Below are 24568 nucleotides of genomic sequence, written 5' to 3'. Positions count from 1 at the left end.
GTTCAAAGTTAAACATTTAACTAAATAAAAATATAAAACTTTTTTATACTATTAATGTATAAATCAATTTTTAAAATATTTGTTAGAGATATAACTATTTATGTTACCTTTACCTATTAGTTTAAGATTTTGGGATGAGTAATTTCATTGTTGTCAAACTCTCGAGTTAACTCGTAAACTCGTACGAGTTTACGAGTTTAGATATGGAATCGAGTTGATTCGGGCATAGAATCTATCTTGAGTAAACTCGGCTAGACTCGGTTAAACTCAGACAAACTCGTGAGTCTAGGACCGAGTTAGCGAGTTCGTGTTTTTCTTCATTTTTGCTCAAAAAAGCGTCATTTTAAAACTAAAAAAATACTTTTTAATTAGGGTTACGATAACACTCCCAAAGAATGAAAGAAAACTCACTCACAACTCATTCATCTGCGTCGTTTCTCTCAAGTCTCACTTTCTCCATGTTCTGCCGCAGTCGTCGTTCCCCGTTGAGCTGCCGTTGTTCGCCTGCGTCTGCTACCTCTGCTCTGATTTGCACAATTGTCTTTGTGAATTTTACCTATGTTGCCCTTTGCTTTATATTTCTTAACATCTCCACTATCTGCAACTCCATCATGCTATCACTGTTCACGAGTTCGACTACTTCTCCTACAGTCCTATCTCTGCTCTGGTTTGCACCGTCGTGAAATCCATGACTATTTGTCACCATCGTTTCGTGCTGCTGCTGCACCCTCATCACTGCTGCCTGCTGCTCTTGTCTTCTATCTACTGTTGCTGGGACTTTACCCCTTCTTTTCTTCTATATCCTCTATTTTTTGTATGCCTTTGCCCTTTATTTGAGCCCTTGCTTCTTGATTTAATTTTTTTTTTGCTTTTTAAATTTTGTTGCTTCTAATTTTAGCATATTGCTTATCGTTTATGTTAGATGGCCAAATGGTTCATCCATTTATGGCTGATTAGTAATTAATGATTTTTATTAGAGTTAATTTGATTATTTAATATTATTCAATGTTCAATTAAAGATTTAGTATTACAGATTTAGAATTTTTAATTTTGTGTATTCTATGTTGTATTTGTATAAGAATAATTATAGAGGATTTGAATGTATATTTTAAAGTATTTGTTATAATGTATGCTATTATTTTAATTTATTATGTGCTTTAAGATTGATATTATTAATTTTAAAGGGTTAAAATTGAGTAAATATACATTATATATATATATATATATGTATGTATGTATGTATGTATGTATGTATGTATGTATGTATATAAACTTTATAACAGGTGAACGCGAGTCGAGTCTAGGTCAGCTCCACGAGTTTACTTAGACTCGCGAATTTGACAACCTTGAGTAATTTCATTGTATGGTACGTGAGTTTTATGTTCGAAAAATTTAAAATTTGATTTTTGGTGAATCACCAAAATAAAAAAAATAGCAAAACACAAATAAAAAGAAAAAAATAGACCTATGCAAAAATCTAACAAATTTAAACCTTTCAACTTAAGTTTTTAAAATGTAGTTTCATGACAATATTGTCTTTTTCTTTTTTTTATCAAAGAAAAATATTCGTTGATATGAATAAGTTATGACTACTTAAACCATGAGTAGAAACTAAAAAATGAGATTTTTTAATTTGAAATGACAAAAAGAACCCACTAAAATAAGTATTTACCAGAATTATCTGTCATGAGATCAAAATAAAAATTCATGGAGTCTCCAAAGAGAGAAGACCCGCACCCCACAAATGAATTAGGATGAGGGCTAAAAAAGAAGTCCCACCCCATAAACATGAGCTAAATCTCATGATAGAAAATTATAATATAATCCTAGATTCACTTTTCTTTCCATATAATTTTTCTTCATATTCTGTGTTGATTTTCATATTCCACTTTTTCTACAAAAATATAAAAATGGAAAACCGGAAACAAATTGGAAAAGGATTATATAATACACCAGGACAAATTAGCCTCAACAATATTACAACAAGGTGGATCAAAACACCCATGAAGGGAACAAAAGGTTGTCATATATGGCGGTTACTGATGTCATTAAGGCAGTTTTTTCAACAACAAAAAATAATAAATAGGGATTTACTTTCCCATTATTAATGGTAACCTCATCAGTGGAGGAGCAAAAACGCGAAGAGGCCAATCTTATGGGGATTGAATAATTGGAAATGAAAGATGAAAGAAATGGGAAATTATTAAATTAATATTGCATGAGAAAATTAATGCTAATTCTGAGAAAGAATATTTTTAAAAAAGTTACATGGTTTGGATATTCTACCTGATGTTGTAAATGCATTTTCAGCTCAATATTGTAAAATTCCTTACAAGTGAGAGTGAAAGAATGTGCATTTGAATAAAGAATTTAATTTTGATATCTCATCCATATAAACAATTTTACATATGTATCTAATTACATTTTACGACACAAATAAAATTTTATGTTGTCACCGATAACAAAAATAACAATTTTTTATATTAATCATATATATAGAACTAAAAAAACGAATATGGCTAGATAACTGTATAAAACATCAAAACTAACTATGAAAATATCTATAATTAAGGATTGAAGGGAATCAAGGGATAACTTAATCCATGAATTGTCAATGAAAAATGTCAAAAACTGAATGCATCTATTTGGCGCCAAAAAAAAAATCGGAAAACAAAATGAAGTGTTAATTATCGCTTTTTCTAATAATAATAAAAAAACACAATCTTGGTACAAACGAAGACTAAAATATAAATTAGGGCAAACGAAGGCAAAATTTTGGTTATGCCTTTAACTTGGAAGGCATATTTCAATATCATAGGCCTTTGGATACAATTGATATCAAATGTGACAACAAATACAATAACTCAGAAACCTGAACTCTATATCATGATGATTTCTTACGAGCAAACCTCTGTAAAGATTTTGGTAAATCAATGTTCTCACTAGTTTTCTGCTTCTTATGGGATATCTTTTGTTCCTCGTTAATCTTCTCCTCTAAGTAAGGCCTCTTCACTCTAGCAATTGCATCCTGCTTCTTCTGTATCTTTTTACCTGGCTTATTTCTTCCTTTTGTTTTGTTCTTCAGTTTTGTGCCCTTGGCAGCTTCAACTGCGGCTTCAACTTCAGCCTCCCTCTCTTGCTTTGTCGGTTTCTCTCTATACGTAGATTTCACCGTACCAATCTTGCTTGGATCCAGCATGATAGTCTCAGGTGGAAGTTTATCAAGAAGAGACCGCACTTCCTTCTCTCTCCGCTGTTTAGATGTTTCAAATGGATTGGCAACCCATGTGTCGAAGTTGGGTTCTCCGGCACCTGGAATAAGAATACTAGACCAACCCATGGAATGGCCAATGGCTAGAACATCTTCATACGGCCGAAAAGCTAATCTTCCTATCTGGTAACCTTTCGCCATCGAATGAGTCATGTACTTAGAATAGTTCTGCGTCCCAGAAACATCATTCAGAACCTGTACAAACGAACCAACACCACAAGCAAGCAAGCCCTTTTGACTAAAATCCAGTGTGTTTGCGTGGCCCGTTAACGTTTGAAGAGGCTCAAATTTCCTCAAGTCCCAAAGCTTAATCCTCTTATCTTTACCGGCTGTGGCCATTAAGTGGCCATTTGGGTGGAATGCTAGTGCTGAAACAGGCCCATGATGACATAGCATTTTCACAAGGGGAGCAGAACTAGTTGGCTTCCACATTGTAACTGTACCACCTGCATGACCCAGACCAACAACCGCATTGAAGGGGTTCACTTGCATCACATTTGTGCGTCCCAGGCCTGTTCGAAAATTACCCACAATCTCACCCATTGTAATATCTTGATAATGAAGTTGCCCAAATTTGTTGACTGAAGCCAACAGAAAATGGTTTTTCAGAAACTGAAGCTTTAATGCTGCACCATGTTCCTGGAAAAAGGTAAACAAGTAAGTTCCATAAGGACGCATCATGATTTTACAGTTTCAAGAAACTTCTAAAAACAATAATCAGAACTTCCCTTTTTGCAAGATGCTGGAGGTAGCCAACTACAGCACAAATTTCTACCTACTTTGAGGCTTTTAAGAATAAAAGGTAATGCTAAAATGCACATATGAAGGATATACATTCCCTCATTATATGTTCCACTAATAGGAAATGAGGATTACTCAGCATGTCTCATTTCGAACTAGTTCATTTAAAATAATGGAGACAAGACAAATGGAGTAATTACAATTTGAAACCATCTGCATATGTTTGGGTTAATCATTATATTAGGATGCTAAAAAGAATTTAATGAACCTTTAGAAGAGAGCAAAATAAGAAAGAAATATATCAATCAGAATCAGATAACATGAGATTTAGACTCCAGCATATAAATATGAATGGTTCAGCTTCAAAGGGATGACAATTAACCATCAGCATATGCCAAAATATTCTAGAAGTTGACTATCAGCTAAAATGTAACAACAAAGGCATAGAAATCACTGACCCTGAGGCAGCGAATTTCAGTTCCGTCTCGATTATACATGTAAACAAACCTGTCAAGTGTGAAATTCTACAGTTACTCAACAAGGACAGCAGTATATCACCAAAGAAGTTAACGTGTTAAATATTTTGACAAAATAAATTTTAATCAGCTTTTCCAAATGGTAGAAAATTTCTATGCGCATCATATGACAACAAAATAAGATGTAAAAGTCCCAAAGTGTGTAATCTCATTTCAATAGTGTATTAAGCAAAAAGCACATGGAATTATATAGATAAAATACGAATCCAATTGTGTCTCTGTAAAGAGAAATTACTTCTTCTGGGCAGCAGCGAAAAAGAGCTCATTATGCAAGAATACTACATCACGCACTGTTTCTGCTACCTGAAAAAAAAAGGAACAATTAACTTAAAATCTCAGTATGCATGTCGTTTTGAAGCAAACAGCAGCCCATTCATCTTCTAGCATGCAGATTACAGTTTTCATCAATAAAGTAAAGGAAGTGCAGAAGTACTTTAAAACACGCGTGCAATAGAGCATACCTGAATCTCTTTGATTAGGTTAAGATTTATCATGTCCACAATTCCAAGGTGGCCTTTACGACCACCAACAGCCATATAACGGCCGCTTGAAGTAAAATCCAGGGTATATGGACCAAGATCTACAAATATGGATTGTAGCACGATGAAGTTAAATGACAGATCAAGAAAATAACAAAATTGTTTACATGCAAAAAGCGTCCCACACTCCATTGCCTTTGGGATAGAGTATAATAAATTAGGACAGGCAAATCAAACTTGTAAAAACCTGTTAGAAGGAAGGGCAGTGCCAATTGAAAGGATTAAAGGAACATTGATTTGTAAAAGAACTAAAACTAGAATTAGAGATTCAAGTAAACACCAAATTCCCTGAAATTCTAATAATTACTCAGCAAACTGTTTCAATAACTTGTACTGAAATTAAGATCATCTCAAATCATAGTAGTTACTAGTTAGTACAACATGTATGAGAAAAGCAAAGCATTTAAGTGTAAAGAAACCACAAAGAAGATCATTCACCATCTTGAAACATAAAGCAATTGCATTGAAGTCAGATGTGCTTTCAAATTCAAATACAATTAATAATTTTGTGTAAAAGTTCTACCTTGCCTCTAGAACAAATAAGCCAAATAACTTTAAATTCCTATGAGTAAAGGTCCTAAGCACGACCTCAATACCACTGATGTACAGGAAAGAAAAGCCAACTGACTTGGATAAATATAATGAAATATACTGATTAAATTTATATACTTTAATTCAATTTCCCCTCGGTAGGAAAACTTTTACATAGTATTTAAAGCATAGGAATCAAAAAACCAAAATGAAAGGCCATAACTAACAATACAAGTTATAATGGAGACATAAATCTGACACAACCCAAGATGCTAAGAAAAAGCAATCAATTAAAGGTACCTGGTAAAACAATATCGTATTGGTTCCTTAAGTTTACAAGACCTACTTCTTTCGCTATAGCCTCCTGTTTGATCCTCCATGTCTTCTCTATGCCTTCAGCCTCCAGATAACCTCCCTCGTTAGGCATAAGCCACTGCATAACCAAAATTATAAAGAGAACATAGAAATTCATAACATGCAATTTTATAATCATACCCTAAAGAAGCACATAAATTGACATGGATGCTTGATATGGCATGAATATAGCAGACACTTTAATAATGGATGGACATGGAAACGGCTATATATATATAGAGAGAGAGAGAAGTTCACGATTTGTATATATTTAAATATTAACAAATGTGAAACTGCCAATATTTATTATTTCAAGTTCCTTCAAAAACAGATAAATGTTCTTTGATATACGTTATATGTGCCAATATTTGCTATTATTGAGCTCATTCAAGATATCAATACTTGATAGATATATGTTCCATGTGTCTCATATGGGTATCACTATTATCCCTCAAATTCAGAAATACAACCGACCATTCAACTTGATACTCAACACACAATTAACCCCAAATGAAGGTAAACAATCTTCACACGGAACAGTTTATAGACCAAATTGGTTGCATTGCATCACCTAATGACCAGCCAACCTTAGTTCTAATAGGAATATGGAGTCAAACATAATGCAGCAATAATTTTTTATGGATTAGACCGTAGATCACATCCACAGAAAAACTTAAGAATAAGAAGTGTATTAATGATGTGAAAAACAAGAGGATAAATTCAGTTTTCAGTTCAATTGTTGAACATAAAAGCCACATGAAAAACAGGTTACCTTTTCCGCCTTGGCAGCAGCTTTCGCGGCATTGCCATATAATTCTTCTCTAACAGATAGTTGACGCTTGAGCTTCCTATCTTTCAAATCCTGCAAATTATAGTTGACAAATTAAGATTAAAAGATAAGATAATTGACTGCCAGCGTATTGATTCACAAAACCATAATAACTCTATATACCTCAAAAGAAGCAGCTTCTCCTCTGAGATACTTCTTTATTTTCAGATCTAACTCATCAGAGATGTCCTGAAAAGCAACACATAGTGTAAAGAATAAAAGTACATATCAAAATCCAAAACAAAGACCACAGTGAAATATAACACAGACAAAAAACTTTTTTCAAATTGCTCCATTGCCAATACATTCGGGAAATAATGCTGTAATACTATAACCCAGTGTTACACGAAAATGAAAATATTCAATTTGATGTAACAATTCTCAATTCCAAAATTCAGAGTTCAAACTTGTAATGAAAATTGAAATCAAGTTCAGCTAAACCCTAAGCAAGCATGCTTTACTTTTCCTTCTCCTTTTTCACAATTCTGAGTATACTCTACCTATGAATTCAGATTTAAAAAAAAAAAACCTTGTCTTCCTTGCTGTCTTGGTCATGCAAGCACATAAGCAGGTCAACGCTAAGCTTTATATAAGAAATGAAATATAACAGGGAACGAGAACGACACAGTAACATATTTTCCCTATGAAGTATTGCCAAAAAAATCGAATTTACTTAATGGAAGCAACGTAGCAGTATTCAGAGCTAGGTTTGAAGCACAGGAATTTCAATGAAGCGATAGTGAAGGTGAAGGGGAAGAACCTGAGTAAGTAGTACCTGATTAGCGGAAGGTTTTTTCTTGGTAATAATAGCATGGTTGTCTTGTGCTTCGTCCATGGTTGGCCCCAGAGAGAGAGAGAGAGAGAGAGAGAAGATGATGATTCAGCTTCGGAGGACGACGGAGGTAGTGGACGAGGTGGCGGAAGAGAGTGTATGTGGGTCTTCGAAACGGCGCCGATGTGTTGGAGGGTTTATTTGGGGGTTTTGCTGTTGCTACTTGCTGCTGCCTCTGCCCAAATTTCTATTTTATTAAAAAGTAAAAAAAATAAAAATAAAAAAGTCCCCCTTTTTTTTATATCATTAAAATTAACACACAAAGTTAGAAAATCAGAAAACCAGCAACAATATTATAATATTATTATGGCAGAATATAACAAATCAAGAATATTCAGAAATTAACGAAATTTTAGCAACTCAGCAACTCAATCAGTATTATTAACAACAAATCAACCGTACAAAACAAGCAAAAAGTCAAAAACAAATTCAAGAAGCAGTGCTTAATGCTTACCAGAGGAAGGGACAAAGAGACAGATTAAAAAACCAGCAACAATATTATTATGGCATAGGGGTGTGTATGGGCCGGGTGAAGCCAGGTTTGATGTGACCCAGACCTGACCCAAAATATATACCGGGCCTATTTGTTAGACTCGAACCCAACCTAGACCCGATAAAACTTATACACTTTCGGGCCATGATTATACCGGGTAAAAATCGGGTGAAAACCGGGTCGTTAACATTATATTACCTTGATACCTTCTTGTAAGTTAGCATGTAAAAATATCCAAATTTTTAAAACTCCAATCATTATTTGACATGGTAAAATTCACTTAGAAAAATATAATAAGAATCAACTCTTTTCTAAAATTAAAGTATAACCATAATCAATACTAATATTGCCTAATAACACCAAATATTTAAATCAATACAAATAACACAAGATTATGCAATTCTAAAGTCTTATGCATTTTAAACATAAAATATTAACTTATAGTCTTATATATAATGACTAATAACACAAAATATTAAGGTTTACAACACTTAAATTTCACATAATAATAGCCATCATCCATCACTAATAACACAAAATATTAATTATGTATGATGATCGGGCCACCGGGCCGATTTCGGGTGACCCGAGCTATGGCCCGGACCCGATCCGAAATAATGACCGGGTCTATTTTTGAGACCCATACCCGGCCTTAGACCCGATGAAATCACACCAAATTAGCCCCTAAAGTGTTCGGGACCGGGCCGAGTCTTCGGGCTGGGCCGGGCCATGCACACCCCTATTATGGCAGAATATAGTAACTCAGAATAATCAGAAATTAACAAAATCTCAGCAACTCAGAATCAGTAAACTAACCCAGCAACTCAATCAGTATTATTAACAACAGATCAACAGTACAAAACAAGCAAAAACAAATTCAAGAAGCAGTGCTTAATGCTTACAGGAGGAAGGGACCGAGAGACAGAGAGAGAGCTCGACGGCGACGGCGACGGCGAGGAGAAGAGAGAGCTCGACAACGACGACGACAGAATCTTCAACCCTGCTTCCGACGACCAGACGACAAACACAGAGAGAGCTCGACGATGACAACGACGGGGCTGCGGGGCTGCGGTGGCTACGGGCTGCGCGATTAGGGGTCTGATCGTTGTTCTTTCAACTCCAAAATTTCACTTCAGTTTCAGAGAGGAGAGGAGTGTGGGACTGGGTTGGGGGCTTGGGGCCGTTGGGGATTTAGGGTTCGCCTTTCTTTTCTTTTTTAATTTTTAGGCGCAAACGGCGCCGTTTAGGGGTTTTTTATTGAACCGGAACCCTTAAAAAACCGGCCAGTTCTGACAGTTCATTGGTTAACTGCCAGTTCGACCGATTCTGTAACTAATTTTTTACCTAACGATTTTTAAAGCTAATTGAATCAGCCTGGTGACCGGTTCTCAATTAATCCAATTGAACCGATCAATTTGGTTCGATTTTCATAATTATGATTTCTAGAATATGTACCATTGAGAATGCAGAAAGCCCAATGAAATAATTACCAAAAAAATAGGCCCAATCGAAGATTGAGTCAATTCAGGATTATCAAGTAAACCAATTTGGGTCAAGACATCTAGTAGTTATTAGCTCAGCTCATCTGGGTTTTACCCCCACTTACCACAACCCGGAGACCCATAATTGTCAAAACTAAACTGACAATCGAACTGATTAAATTATTGGTTTATTAGTTTATTGGTTCAACTGATAAATTATTGATTGAACCGATAAGACTGATTCTACATAAATAAAAAATATAAAATAGGTGGATATATTATGTCCTCCTATCAATTTATCATGTAAAAGTTAACGGTGATGCTTATATTACCGTTAATAGGATTTGTAATAAATAGAGAGCAGTTGATAAATGTTATATGAAAACTCAAAAGATACTTAATGTCTTATTATCCAAAACTACATCGTTTCCATATTTATGTGACAGTAACGAAACATACATCATTGTAAATAATGAAATACATGAGCAATTTTGTTTTATTTCACATTATCCATAGATGAAAAGATATACATGTCCACTATTTACTAAATACTTTTTTTCTTCAATGACTAATTAGTCTTAACTCTTAAGTTAAAATTTTCGAAGACCTAATTGTCACGATACTCTAAAAAATTAAAAATAAATACCTTTTATGTATATAATATATATAATAATTGGCGCATACATTAACAACGAAATTACCAGCCTAGTGGCATGGTACCTTGGATTGCAGTCGGTCCGGTTCGATTCTTACAACTATTGCAGACCAAATCGTAATCTTCGGCCGCGCATTGTATTCTCACCGGTGGCGTTAGCTTCTTCTCAATCTGTGACGAAGAATTCTCAATTGTTCACGACTGTAGCATCTTCTTCTTTCGGGGCACGTATGGATTAAAAACAAGTAACTGAATGCTTTCATTTTGAGGTAATGTTCAAAATGGTCCATGAAATTCTCAACTCGCTTCAGATTAGTCCCCCACTTTTTAAAATAACCAAATAAATCCCTCACTTTCAAAATCGTAAATCCCTGTTAGTCCAAAAATTACCAAGCGTTGCGCTGATGTGTACAGTTAAGTGCCAAATTGGCAATTTGATGCATGCTGATGTAGACATATAATGATTTCAACTCAAATTGATGCCCAAAATTTAGTTAAAATACCCAAATTGATCCATTCCTACTTATGAAACCCTAACCCCCAAATCTTCATCTTCATCATATATTCTTCTTCCTCTCCACTCCTCTTCGCTGTTGTTCATAGTATCCTCTCAAATTTTATTCGTGGCTCAAAAGTCTACTTGCAAGTTCTTAGTTCAAAAAATATCCTGCCATTAATATAGAATCCAATTCTATATTAATGGTTAAAAAATTATTAAGAAAGTTCAAGGCTTCCAAGCCTGGTACATGAGAGAATAACAATGAAAAAGATAAGTGAACAAGGAGCATAATGTGCTCAACAAAGTTCTACAATACAGAAAAGTATAACTGCTATGCATCATGAAAAGATCTTAAGATACTTTCTTCACTTGCTGATGAAAAATGGGTGTGATGTAATAGCTGCTACACCTAATCATAACAAAATGGTTCCACTCTCATTTTTGTTCTTCACTTTGTTTTTTTCCTATGCAAGTTCAAACATGAAAAGTGGTTAGATTGAGATGATCGACATAATCCTAAATGATGATATTCACATTAAATGTACACTATACAGCTAACAAATGTCTCCTTTATTTGTTAAACATTGATCTAACTTACATCTTAATTTATTCTACCACACTCCTCATATAGAATTGACTGCTTACAAATACTATCTTTCAAGTTCCATTTAACAATTTGCATGAAAAAGTTTAAGATAGAATTAAAAAAAAATGGTTAGCGTTCCTCCAACTACAGGATTTGCCTAAATGCACAACATATTTATCCTCCCAAACTCAAGCTTTATACTTCAATTGAAGGACATTTCTTCCCACCAAATTTTTTTTCTTTTTCCTCTCCTACAACTTTACCAGTGACCAATTACAATATTAACCACATCAAAAAAGTCCAAACCTCAGCCAATACTAAAGTGAGCATGCCTCTTTGCATCACCTTTTCAAACTATTTATGTCTATTAAGTGTCGCATGATTGGGTCAACAGATGGCTCCAACAGATAGAACTTAGAAAAGACCCCCTTACTCAAGTTTCAAGTATTTACCAAAATAGAGATACTACACTATGGGCTAACCAGTGTTGGTGCAAATTGCTTGCAAGAGAGCTCAGTTCACACAAACAACCATAATTTAATCAAACAGATTAGTTTGCAGAAGCTTGCAAAATCAAAGACCTTCTCCAGATATAATATGGCATTGGTATCTAAATCGAAAACATTGAATTGTAACAAAAGGTAAAGACATTCGGATTCCCTATTAAATCCACTATTCTTAGCAATACACAAACATCAAAATCACCCAACTAACACCAACACAGTTAAAAAAAATAAAAAATAATAAACCTAAACTCTTACCGTTTACCATGGCCAATGTTTGAGTCTGATGATGTTATTGTTGATAGAGGCAAAGAGCTTCACTAGTCGAATGAAAGACAGTGGACGAGCACCAACGAGCAACGACGACGCTGACCTGAGACGATGATGACGATGAGAATGTCTTCGTGTTAATGGGGGGACCATTTGGGAGTCTTTTATTTAAGGAGGATAGATTATAGATTTATAGGGTGCAAACGGGGTCGTTTTACTGTAATTTAACTGTATACATCAGCATCATTAAAATATCTGGTAGACTAATGGGGATTTACGATTCTAAAAATGATGAATTTATTTGGTCATTTTAAAAAGTGGAGGATTAATCTAAAGTGAACAAGAAATTTTAGAGACCAAATTGGCATTACCTCCTTTCATTTTATGCATTTTAACTTTCATAATTTCTAGTAGCTTGCTTCTACTTACACTGATCACATTCTCACAATTGTGTCAGTTTTCTCTCTCTTTCATTTTTTTATTTTTAAATTTGGTTTGTGATTGAATCTAGAAAATTTACTACGAGCGTCATTTTCTCAGTTTGGTAAATGCTAATTATTGTTTGAAAATGCTGTTAATTAATCTTGATTAGTTTATTAAGGCATTCTTGTTGCTTTAACCTAATTAGATTTTTCATTTTTATTCTTTTACATATGTTTAGAATTATAGCTGGTAAAGCTGAAGGTAGTGATCACAGGGACCAGTTAATGAACAAGCAGTTGCAAATATATATGCGGTAATAAGGTCTGAACTCAACCAAATTCACTCGAAAATCACCGAGCTGAGAATGGAAGTTAGCGAGCACTCCTGGGTAGTTAATGCCATTCAGTCGCTCGATCCCTCTAGACGATGTTATCGAATGATTGAGGGTGTTCTGCTCGAGAAAACTGTGAAGGAAGTCTTGCCGGCGGTGCTGCGCAACAAAGAGGGACTCGAAGAAGTTATTAGCAGGCTCAAGAAGAAAAAGGTGATTGTTGAGTTTGAGGCTAAATATAAAATCAGGACAAGGAAAGCTGATGCAGAGGTGAAGGATGAATCCGGTAGAAAGGAAGGCGCTGCTCAAGGCGTTCTTGTTGGCCCTGTAGGTGGAAGTGAAGCATAGATCAGGTTTTACTCTGTTTTCTGAGAATGTTAGCATGAAGTCTTCTTTAATCTTGTCCTTTAGCACGTTGTGGTGTTACCGGACCGGACCGGTCGGTCGGACCGGTCCAACAGCGGACGGGCGACATTAACAATCCGGCCAAGCATGTAAAACTGTTTACCAGTCAAGAACCGATCGGAACCGGGATCCGGACGGTTTACACAAAACGGAAGCTCCTTCGTTTCTTTCCCCCTTTCTTTCTTTCATTCAGAAAGAAATCACAGAAACTCAGCCAAAAAAACCCTAGCCCTGTAAGCCTACACCACCGCCGCAAGGAGTGGCATACTGCCGCCGTCCCTCGTGCTCCAAGTCTGCAACCCCTGTTCGCTGTCACCGATCGCAGCTGCTTCCTCGAGCTCGGCGTCCGTGTCTTTGTCTGCTCAGCCGCGCTTCCGCCCCCGTTTGTTTGCCGTTCACGTTCGCGTCTTCGTTCAGCCGTCGTCTTCGTTCGCGTTCTTCGCCTTCACGTTCGCTCGGCGTTCACCGTTCGCGTTCACTCGCCGTTCACCGTTCGAGTTTTCATTCGCGTTCGTCTGGAAGCCACGTTGCTCTGCTTCAAACTCTGCGACCAACCCGTGCGCTCCACCTAGCCGTCGAACTGCTCTCTTTTGTTGCCGCCGTGAGTTTCCTAAACCCGCCACCAGACAATACACTCACACAACACCAATACTCTGCAACTTCATTTCTATTACAATAACTAACTATTTGATTTGGCAGTGGTTTGGATTTTTTTCATAGACTGAATCAAAGTATACAATTATTATGTTCTCTTCTCTATCGCATTGATGAATTCTCTTATATTGTTTTAATTTCACCGCACTCAACATGTTTGATGAAATGCTTTAACCATATTTCTGGTTGGTTTTATAATTTCTAGCTTTTAGAAATTTAGGAAGTTGATTGCATGTAAAATTAGAATAATTGGATCTTAGTAATTAGTAAATTTTAGCTGCACAAATAGCATCTTTGCAGAAAACATATAGGCACGATGATTTTTTATTTGCATTCACGTCTTTTGGAAAGAGCCGCTAAATCAAGTTCTCAGTTAGGTGAAGGAAGTACCCAATCGGGAGATGTTTCGGCTTATATTCCTACAAATGTGATTTCTATTACAGATGGCCAAATATTCCACTTGCGTTAGTGTTCTTTTGGTAAATTTTAACTGTTGTTGTGAACTTGTTAATTTGCAAATTGTTCTTGTGTTGTTGTTCTGTTGTTCTTCTGTCATCTTTAATTTTTTTTTTGGTTGTGATTTTCTGTTCTTGAACTTGTTAAGTTGATAATTTGCTAAATTGTTAGGCTGCTGTTGTTTTAATTTGCTAAATTGTTAGATTGCTGCGATTTAATTTGTTGGATTTTCTATTTAGGTCTTGTTCTTGTTTATTTGCTAAATTGTTGTTGTGTATTTATTGTTGTCTTTGAGATTATTGCTGGATATTGGTGATCATGGATTTATTTTATGCTTCATGTTTTCATTGTTTTCTTTTTCTGAAGAAAAAAAGATTCTGTTTTCATTGTTTTGTTGATTGTTTGTTTTGTTTCAGAAATCAATTTTTTGTGATCAATGCTCAAACTCTGAATGCTGTTCTGTTGGTTTTGCATGTTTGTTTTGTTTCAGAAATCAATTTTTTGTGATCAATGCTCATACTCTGAATGTTGTTCTGTTTTGTTTTAAGGTTGTGTTTGGAAGAGGTGATTGATTTTTGAGTGTTGTTTTGTTTTTGTTTTAAGGCTGTGTGTTGTGTTCAGTTTTCATTTTGTAGAAAATTCTTTGAGTTATATAAGAATTAAGAAGGAAGACTATTTCAACGGTATTACTCTGTTGATTCTGGTCCGCTACAAGCTTGAACATAGAATTGAAGGGAGAAACCCTTTATTATTTCATCATTGGCCTATTTTTGGCATTGCATATCATTATAGTTTGTTTATTCATAGAACTAGTTGTTTATGATCCCCTTTTGAAGTAAAAAATGCAGTAGAAGAGTGTTTAGAACCAGTTGCTTTAGTCATTGAATTTTTATAGAATCAGGTGTTTATTATAAAACAGTTTTTTTGGTTAAATCACGGTTGAACCAATGAACTATAGAACCAGTAACTAAAGTGGTTTGATGACCGATCCGGTTTTCAGAACCTTGGGACTGAGAGAACAGAGAGGTAGTTTAATTGGGAATGTCCCACAGTTATTTTTCAATTTTCTATCTGAAACATTGGAATCTAATTTTTTACCAAAAAAAAAAAGATTAAAATAGTACCAAAAACAAAAAACATCGTCCAAAACCTTTCCTCTAGAATATAAATATTTTAAACATGCAATAGAATATGAAGTTTTGTGCTGCAAGAGAGTCTTACTAGCGAGAAGTATTTATTGACGCTTAATCATCATTGCTGGTAATGACAAGATCATCAATAGACACAATCGGATACATGCATCATCTTAGAGTATGATTGTTAAATGCAGAGTTTCAGTTTCTCATCCAATATACCAAACTCTTTACAATGGAGATTCAAACTGGTTTTTCTTTTTTCTCCACAACACGAAGACCACTGTTAGGTTTTTCTATTTTCTGTCAATTCCTTCTCTTCTCTTATTCTCCCAATATATCTTTGACCCTTTCATCTTCTGTTCTCAGCACCGTAATCTCCGGCCACGCAGATTGTATTCCCACCGGTGGCGTTAGCTTCTTCTCCATCCGCGGCGACGAATTCTCAACTGTTCACGGCTGTAGCAGCTTCTTTTTTCGGGGCACGTACGGATTAAAAACAAGTAACTGAATGCTTTCATTTTATGCATTTTAACTTTCATAATTTCTAGTAGCTTGCTTCTACTTGCACAGATCACATTCTCACAACTGTGCCAGTTTTCTCTCTTTCATTTTATATTTTAAATTTAGTTTGTGATTGAATCCAGAGAAATTACTACGACTGTCCTTTTCTCAGTTTGGTAAATGCTAATTATTGTTTGAAAATGCTGTTAATTAATATTGATTAGTTTCTTAAGGCATTCTTGTTTCTTTACCTGATGAGATTTTTTATTTTTATTCTTTTACATATGTCTAGAACTATGGCTGGTAAAGCTGAAGGTAGTGATCACAGAGAGCCAGTTAATGAACAAGCAGTTGCAAATATATATGCGGCAATGAGGTCTGAACTCAACCAAATTCACTCGAAAATCACCGAGCTGGAAATGGAAGTTAGCGAGCACTCGCTGGTAGTTAATGCCATTCAGCCGCTTGATCCCTCTAGGCGATGCTATCGAATGATTGGGGGTGTTCTGGTCGAGAGAACTGTGAAGGAGGTCTTGCCTGCGGTGCTGCGCAACAAAGAGGGACTCGAAGAAGTTATTAGCAGGCTCAATGAAGCATTGGAAAAGAAGAAAAAGGAGATTGTTGAGTTTGAGGCTAAATATAAAATCAGGATAAGGAAAGCTGATGCAGAGGTGAAGGATGAATCCGGTAGGAAGGAAGGCACCGCTCAAGGCGTTCTTGTTGGCCCTGCAGGTGGAAGTGAAGCATAGATCAGCTTTTACTCTGTTTTCTGAGAATGTTAGCATGTAGTCTTCTTTACTCTTGTACTTTAACATGTTCTGGTGTTCTGATTTGTTTGTGAGGATTGTCTTAAATAGCAAATGTTACATCTTTTGATCTTCTGTTCGATTGCTTTTAGAGGAACTTATGTTGAGCAAGTCTTTTGTAAGAAACTGTTCTTAGACATGTTCTCATGTAGGATTTGACTGCAAGTACATATGATATTAGTAATTGCTTCAGCTATTTCTGATGTTGTCTGTCACAAATCATTTATATAAGTACCCATTTCTTTAAGTTTCGTTTTTGAGGAATTAGAAAGAACAGTAATCTAGTGTAGAAATAATCTTGTGTGCAAAGATGAAGCCTACCTTGATGAAATGTTGAAATGCTTAATGTGTTTCGTGCGCATAATTATAGGCTCTATGACTGTGTTTGGGTACCTAATGATAAATGGAATGGGGTGAATGAAGTGGAATAAAATTACAATTAAAGGAAGGTAATGGAATGAAGATGGTTTCATATATCCTTGATTTGAGAAATAAGTAACTCCTTCGTCCTACCATATTCAAGGTGCAATTGTGCAACAGGAGATTTTGCTTGATGTATCTCTTGAGCAAGCATTGGTTATACAAGAGTACTTTGGGTACACCCTCCAAATTTTGTTTAGCTATGAAAGCCAGGTTGTAAATTGTGTTTCTCGCAATATCAAACCCATGTCCTCTTGAATTTTTTTTGGGACTACATAGGCAAGATCTGTATGAAGCTATAGTTTCAAGATAATTCCGAGTGAGGAGTCGAAGCAACCAATAGAGCAGTGGTGAGCAAAAATTTTTTAACATAAAAATTATATAATAATATTTATATTAAAATAAAATGTATAAATATAATTAGTTTTAGGTTTATTATTAATATGACAATAAATAAATAATTATATAGACAGATTATAAAATACTTTAGAAATAATTGATGATCTTGTCATCTCGCTTGTAAGACTCTCTTGCAGCATAAAACTTCATATTCTATTGCATGTTTAAAAGATTTATATTCTAGAGGAAAGGTTTTGGACGATGTTTTTGTTTTAAGTACTATTTTAATAATTTCTTTTCCTTTTTTTCTTTTTAATTTTTGGTAAAAATTAGATTTCAATCTTTCAGATAGAAAATTGAAAAATAATTGTGGGACATTCCCAATTAGACTATCTCTCTTTTCTCTTCCACTGTGCCTCCACAGTCTCACCTTGAGTAAATTGTTAAACCACAGGAAAAATTAACAATAAAAATGAACTATATGTAAGCTAAAATGTATATCGTATTATTGGATTTTTTTAATAAATAATTTAATTATTTTATTTATCAAAATATATAATTTATAGTATATTTATCAATTTATATCACATGACTTATCTCTTTTACATTATAAATAAGATAATTATAAATGTATTTTGTTTATCGAAATAAGTCTTTTACTTTGCATTAAAACCATCTAGCATACAATAAAAAATACGGTCATGCAAATGGAATTTTACATTCGATAATAATACCCAAATTGAAATTTGATCCTAAATAGTAAATAGTCTAATATGAAATTGGATGGACACTAATAATTTGTTTACATACAAGAAAGAAAATAAAAATAAAAAAAATGAGAGGAGAAAAAAAAATAAAGTTATTATGTGTTATTTGAATGAAAAAAATGGATAAAAAAAAAAAGAAAACATTTTTTTTCTTTGGATGGAAAAAAAGTGAAAAAAAAATCATAATGGTATAAAATTACATTAATATTCTTATAATAAAATAAAGTATAAATATTTTTATTTATTTATTTTTATTGCATTTTATGATAATTTTTTTAATACTTTTATTTTTACTACTAAAAATTTATCAAACACGCTAAAAAATTAAAAAAAAATGTTTTTTTATTAAAAATACGTTTTTTTTAATCAACTTTATAATACTCAAACAAACACTATAAATAACATTGTAAATACACAAACAATAATATTTTTTTCTTATTTTCTTACTTGTAATAGATGGATTTTTTTTTTTGATAAAACCCACATACAAATTTTTCTTCCTTCCCAACTTCTTTAACATCCAAAAAAAGAATTTTCATTTTCCTTTTCTCCTTTTTCTTTTCTCTTATTTTTCCTTAAACTAAGGATAGTGTAAGGAAAGTTGGTGCTCTTCCATTTTGTATTGTGAGCATTGGGCACACAACAAACCAATGATTTTTCTTGTTGCTAATGCCGCGTAATCTTACACCGAATATCCACAACCGCATCGTTGACAACTCCCTCCATTCTATCATTAATCATTGGATTCATCACTCACCTTTTTTTAAATCAGCTACTAATAAAATATATATTAAAATATAAATATATATTAAAATTAAATTAAACTACATATATATTTATATATAAATATATTAATAATTTATTTTAATAATTAATTTTAATATATAAATAATATTTATAACAGTAACCTTGAGCCAAACAAACAGCTCTTAAATCTGAATGATATCTTAACACAATTTTGTTCCCCATCATCAACCACGTTAAAGAAACACCAACTAAAGACATGTCTGCTTGTTCAACATGTGGCATAATAAACCTCGTGTGAACTGCAACAATTTCTCTTATTAAAGAAACACTAAATCCCTTTTGTGTCCTTACTTTGCTTCCGCTGACTTTGCTCTTTCACATACACACGCTCTCTCTCTCTCAGATATTTTTCAATATAAAATCCCTCCAAGCTTCCCAATTCATTGATCTCAGAAAAGAGCTTCAGTATTTCTGGCACCCCAATTGAGAAAAGAATCGAACTTGGAATTTCCCCCGAGACATAACCATGGAGAACGGTGATGGGTCCCCTCAGGGTCCGGTTACATGCGGGTCGTGGATTCGGAGGCCCGACAACCTTAATCAGGTTGTTATTGGAAGGTCAAGGCGCGGAGGTTCTTGCCCTTCTCTGCTTCAAATTTTCTCCTTTGATCCCAAAACCACTTCTTTGTCTTCCAAACCTCTGGTATTCCCTCCACACCTTTTCTCAAAATATGTTCCATATTTTTTTTGGTGACAAAATATGTTCCATATGAGTATGTATATATATATATATATTTGTTGATAACACTAAATGAGTATATATTTGTATATGAATTACTTGTTTGAAGGATGAATTTGTTGAAGATTTTAAGCTGAAGAATTGTTGTGGAGAATTTGTGTTGTTGAGAACTGTTTTATGTGTTGACTTTGTGGTTTGATGAATTCATGTGAAGTCTGAGAGGAGATTTTGTTCTAATTAGCTTTTTTGGTTGATATCTTTTTTTTTTTTCTTAATTTAATTTTCAGACCACATTTGTGTTTGAAGCAGTGGATGGTGATCCAGTTGCTATTGCTGTCCATCCCAGTGGGGACGATTTTGTGTGCTCCCTCAGCAATGGTAGCTGCAAGTAAGTGTCTTTACTTATGAGCTTCGAGATTGATCCTATTATCTGAATTTATCGGTTGAAAATTTCTTTAATGATTTATCTCAATTTTGCATTTCATAGTTGCAGTTACTGTCACTTTCAATAATCTCACAATCAGAATTCCGATACCTTATATCAATTTACCATATTATTTTGATAGTTTCTTGTTCTAGTTTCCTTGGAGTAGGGGAATGCTTGACAATAGCCATAGTTGTTTCTTAAGCATGATTAGCTTATATTTCGCTTTTAATTAACTGAAAAATCAAATATAAGTCGACGTATTTATATGTGCTCATGCAGATTGTTTGAGCTGTATGGTAATGAAACAAAAATGAAGCTGTTGGCCAAAGAACTGGCCCCTCTGCAGAATATCGGTTCTCAAAACTGCATTACTTTTAGTGTTGATGGATCTAAATTTGCCACCGGTGGGTCAGTAAGTATCGCTTTGAAATCCATTCAATTCAATTGTGTTTCTTTGTTGTGTGACATTTCTAGCGTTCGTTTCTAGAGTTTGATCTTGTATGTTTGAATTCTGTCTGGAACAAGTACAGGACGGGCATATCAGAATTATGGAGTGGCCTAGCATGAACAACATTTTGGATGAACCAAGAGCACACAAATCTGTGCGGGATATGGATTTCAGGTAGGAATACTCAACAAGTCAAACGGATGCATTAACCCTTGCAACCAGTAGAATAGCAATTAAAACTTGATTAGTAGCTAGTGAAATCTTATTTGGAGTTCATGCCATGTGGTTGATTTTTTTTGCATGTTCATCCCTACCATTGATAATTTGATTATGTAGAGATATTTTTTTAACAAGTCTTATATAGTTTCATAATAAATATCTTATTCCCAATACTGATAGTAAAGCCAATTACTGACACTAATTACAAGATATATTTCCCAGTTTAATTAGCACTTTAATACGTTACTTTCAGCATTGGAAAAGTATTGCTAGCCGAATGTAGCTGTGGTACCAGCTAGTTTGAAAAACCATTTTTGTTGTTGAATTTGTTCTTGGACGTAAAATAGTTATGTTCATCTCTTAAATTGCTTGGTTGTACTTGTACCATGCTTTGAAAAAGAAATCTGATTACATTGCTTGGTTGTATCATCATTCAGTCTAGACTCAGAATTCCTTGCTTCAACTTCTACCGATGGCTCTGCAAGAATCTGGAAGATTGAAGATGGTGTTCCTCTAACCACCTTGTCTCGCAACTCGGTATAGTGCTTTTGGCTTTAGAACTTCATAGCATATTACATATGCACAAAGCACACTTGTATCACTTGATCTGAAGTTTATTTTTTCATCTCTGTAGGATGAAAAGATTGAACTATGTCGATTTTCCAAGGACGGAACCAAGCCATTCTTATTTTGTGCCATTCAAAAAGGTATATGAGTGTCTTTATTCAATTATGTACTATATCCTATTAATATGTTGCGATCAAGAATGCGAGAGTTTTATTACAGATATCCTTCTATCTCTGAGCAGGTGATAAGTCATTGACTGGAGTTTGGGACATAAGCAATTGGAATAAAATTGGTCATAAGAGGCTACTTAGAAAGTCTGCTTCAGTAATGGCCATTAGCCACGACGGGAAATACCTTTCTATGTAAGTACCTACAGTTACCTTCTGACTTCTGTTGTTATTTTATATGACCTTATGCAATGTCAAAAATAGAATTTCATTTCAGTTGTCCTCATTAGAGGGAATGCTTTATTGGTTTCCCCCATGAATTATCTGATGTAAAAGATTGTAAACTAACATGTTGATCAGGATACATCCATTTAGCACTAGTTATGCCTTTGCATAAACAAACTTCTTATTCAGGATCAAAACTAAACATTTGAAGTGTTATAGTGAGAATAGGCTTAAAGAGCATTTTTATTAAACAAATTCAGTTTTCATGTTCTTTGTCTTTTTTACTTTTTCTAAATGGCTTAATATTCTACCTTATCACACATTCCTAATGGTTATGTGATCCATTTATCTTTCCTACTGGTGAATTGCATGTATTTCCATAGCCTTCTTGTTAAATTCTTTGAAGTATTTTCCTTGCAGTAGCATTATCGCTTGGTACAGTTTTGCATGGTATTTGTGTACAAGTTTTTGAGAAAAGGATTTTCTTTTTTTTTTTTTATCTAAAGGTGTTTGGTATTTTTGCTATTAGTGCAGCTGGTAGCTTGGGTGCTAGGGTTGTTGCCTTCATAAACCTCTCCTTTTTTATTCTTTCTTTTTTTTTTTTCGGTGTGAAAATTTGGCTCGTAAAAGAAGTGTATGCGGTTGTTTTTCCCCTAAAACTATTGAAAATGAAATGTAAAGTAACTATAGCACATTGGTAACCTATCAATTACTATAACCATTTCGATCAAGACACTTTGAAGGTCGTTTTATTATTACAATCTGTGATATACGTCTCCAGCAGTGCAACTCATCAGCATTCTATATTTCAGGGGAAGTAAAGATGGAGATATATGTGTAGTTGAAGTAAAGAAAATGCAGATACACCATTATAGCAAGAGACTACACCTCGGTACAAATATTGCAACGCTCGAGTTTTGTCCCACCGAAAGGTAAATTCTCTATGCATTATCGGTTCAGTTTGGGGCCTTTGTAATAATAGTGAGCATCATGAACACGGATAGGAAAAGCTATTCCTTCTAAATCGGAACATGCATTGAATTACGGATTCATGTCAACCTTGATTTAATTGGTGAAACCTCTTATTTTCGTTTTCTTTCGGCAAAGCAAGGAAGAAATTCTGGATGCTAGCTGGGATATAATTTATTCGAAAGAAAATTCTTATTAGCCTAGTAGCCTGTATGATGCTTACAAAGCTGAAATCTAGATTTTACTGAGAATATGTTAACCAAGGACATATTGTAACAAAAAGAAACAAGTGTTGAGCAATATTTGGTGACAAAGATTTCTAAAAGATGGCAAGAGAAGTTCCTTTCTTCAATACTAAATGGATATTGGATAGCATGAATTTCATCTTTGAGCAAATTCCATGTTCCCTGTTTGCACCCTATAAGAATAGTTGTTTTACATTTTTACTTATTTTGTATATAAATTATATCTTCATCGCAGCCCCTTGCACTGCATTTTGGACTTAAAAGCATAGACTTGGCTTACTAAACTCAATTTTTTTTATCTTCGCTATTCACCTGGGCTTCGCGCGTGACTTCGCAGGGTCGTACTTACAACCTCGGTAGAATGGGGACCATTGGTTACAAAACTCACTGTACCTAAAGACTGGAAAGGTTTCCCCCTCTCTTTTGCACCCTTGCACACACATGCGCGCGCACAGCCACCACTCCCTTCTGTGTCCATTAAATAATGATGTCTACTCACAATAACATTTTTCATTTTCGTTTCAAACATGCAGAGTGGCAGATCTACTTGGTGCTTTTGGGATTGTTTTTGGCATCGGCTCTTGCATTTTACATATTCTTTGAGAACTCGGATTCGTTCTGGAAGTTCCCAATGGGAAAAGACCAAGTGAGACCAGGGTTTAAACCAATGTCTAGAGATCCAGAGTCCTTTGATGATCATACTTGGGGACCACTTGATATGTGACCCTCCACTTTCTCATTTTTTTGAGTTGTTCTTCAATCATTCTTGTTGCAATGTTTCAGTAGCTTCTCAGTCTCAAGTGTTATCAAACATTCATCTCAAGACTTGTATACTTAGGCACTTCACTTGTATTACAACTCATACTATAGTTAATTTTAGGATAATTCCATTTTCATTATTATTTTTCTGTTCTTGTTTCCATTAGAGACCTCGTATATTTTGTTCTTAGGTAGTGAAGGGTAGTAAAGAACGATCCTTTTAGCATTTCTTATCCAACAAGGCATCAAGAGGATTATATTCTGTGAGGACTAAGGATGCTTGGTTTACAAAAACAGAATATGCGGTTTGGTTTAATTGATACTTTTTTGTGCCCAGTTCAATGTTCAATTGCAAATTCATTCTCTAAAATACTGTCAACAATAAACTGCCCTCATTAGCATTCATATAAACATTTGATACTTATAATGATTGTATCTTGAAGAAAAAATCTTCAGTACAACACACACGGCAATGCCTTTTATCAACAGATTCTTCATGAATCTTGATTGCAATTTGACTCTTTTTTTCCGAAATGATTGCACAAATAAATGTATACTTAGTTAGGAAGGAGACTGTTTACTTCACGGCTTAGATATATTAAAAATAAATAATTATTATCCATGAAGATTGGGTTTAATCATTTAGGAGAATCATAAATTGACTTAACACCGCGTGGTTTATTTTATTGGCTTGTGCC

At 34.5% G+C, this 24568-nt stretch overlaps 5 protein-coding genes across 7 annotated transcripts in view; 4 read left to right on the top strand and 1 right to left on the bottom strand.

Annotated features, from left to right (window-relative positions):
- Positions 1-2034, top strand: part of LOC107619501 (putative F-box/LRR-repeat protein At5g54820) — a 19418-nt gene extending 17384 nt beyond the window's left edge. The window contains exon 6 of the transcript XR_001615673.2: positions 2020-2034. The gene's annotated coding sequence lies outside the window, so the exon portion shown is untranslated. The remainder of the gene's footprint in view (positions 1-2019) is intronic.
- On the bottom strand, positions 2677-7823 carry LOC107618746 (probable U3 small nucleolar RNA-associated protein 7). The gene is made up of 8 exons (XM_016320888.2): positions 7577-7823; positions 6925-6990; positions 6745-6834; positions 5919-6051; positions 5010-5128; positions 4784-4851; positions 4471-4519; positions 2677-3910 (listed from the first exon to the last, which is right to left on the bottom strand). The coding sequence occupies exons 1-8, from the start codon at positions 7634-7636 to the stop codon at positions 2885-2887; spliced, it is 1611 nt and encodes a 536-aa protein (XP_016176374.1). The 5' UTR covers positions 7637-7823; the 3' UTR covers positions 2677-2884.
- On the top strand, positions 12812-16015 carry LOC107615998 (probable prefoldin subunit 2; the record flags this gene model as incomplete). Its single annotated transcript, XM_021112029.1, has 2 exons — positions 12812-13880; positions 15892-16015. A coding segment is annotated over one exon (411 nt), but the record flags the coding sequence as incomplete, so codon positions are not given.
- Positions 13434-17028, top strand: LOC107618255 (probable prefoldin subunit 2). Of its 2 annotated transcripts, XM_016320265.2 has the most exons (3): positions 13434-13880; positions 15892-16025; positions 16319-17028. In XM_016320265.2, exon 3 carries the CDS (start codon positions 16323-16325, stop codon positions 16773-16775), a length of 453 nt encoding a protein of 150 aa, XP_016175751.1. In that variant the 5' UTR covers positions 13434-13880; positions 15892-16025; positions 16319-16322; the 3' UTR covers positions 16776-17028. The 2 variants fall into 2 exon arrangements, with proteins under 2 accessions (XP_016175751.1, XP_016175753.1); XM_016320267.2 differs by lacking the exon at positions 15892-16025 and having other exon boundaries at positions 13744-13880.
- LOC107618703 (SEC12-like protein 1) lies at positions 19312-24240 on the top strand. Of its 2 annotated transcripts, XM_016320837.2 has the most exons (10): positions 19313-19808; positions 20132-20232; positions 20551-20683; positions 20802-20893; positions 21376-21475; positions 21573-21645; positions 21747-21867; positions 22710-22829; positions 23449-23519; positions 23645-24240. In XM_016320837.2, the coding sequence occupies exons 1-10, from the start codon at positions 19632-19634 to the stop codon at positions 23833-23835; spliced, it is 1179 nt and encodes a 392-aa protein (XP_016176323.1). In that variant the 5' UTR covers positions 19313-19631; the 3' UTR covers positions 23836-24240. The 2 variants fall into 2 exon arrangements, with proteins under 2 accessions (XP_020966027.1, XP_016176323.1); XM_021110368.1 differs by lacking the exon at positions 23449-23519 and having other exon boundaries at positions 19312-19808.

The sequence above is a fragment of the Arachis ipaensis genome, chromosome B09, assembly GCF_000816755.2.
Source record: "Arachis ipaensis cultivar K30076 chromosome B09, Araip1.1, whole genome shotgun sequence".
Taxonomy (NCBI): Eukaryota; Viridiplantae; Streptophyta; class Magnoliopsida; order Fabales; family Fabaceae; genus Arachis; species Arachis ipaensis.
This window is presented reverse-complemented; position numbering and strand designations above follow the sequence as displayed.

What these genes read in the sequence shown, in the direction of transcription:
- LOC107618746 (XM_016320888.2), bottom strand. Translation starts at nt 7,636, where the DNA reads ATGGACGAAGCACAAGACAACCATGCTATTATTACCAAGAAAAAACCT. An exon ending in AAAAACCTTCCGCTAATCAG is followed by an intron (nt 6,991 to 7,576) that starts GTACTACTTACT and finishes GTTGCTTTTCAG; the next exon opens with GACATCTCTGATGAGTTAGA. An exon ending in GAGAAGCTGCTTCTTTTGAG is followed by an intron (nt 6,835 to 6,924) that starts GTATATAGAGTT and finishes TATAATTTGCAG; the next exon opens with GATTTGAAAGATAGGAAGCT.
- LOC107618255 (XM_016320265.2), top strand. Translation starts at nt 16,323, where the DNA reads ATGGCTGGTAAAGCTGAAGGTAGTGATCACAGAGAGCCAGTTAATGAA.
- LOC107618703 (XM_016320837.2), top strand. Translation starts at nt 19,632, where the DNA reads ATGGAGAACGGTGATGGGTCCCCTCAGGGTCCGGTTACATGCGGGTCG. An exon ending in CTTTGTCTTCCAAACCTCTG is followed by an intron (nt 19,809 to 20,131) that starts GTATTCCCTCCA and finishes TTTAATTTTCAG; the next exon opens with ACCACATTTGTGTTTGAAGC. An exon ending in CTCAGCAATGGTAGCTGCAA is followed by an intron (nt 20,233 to 20,550) that starts GTAAGTGTCTTT and finishes GTGCTCATGCAG; the next exon opens with ATTGTTTGAGCTGTATGGTA.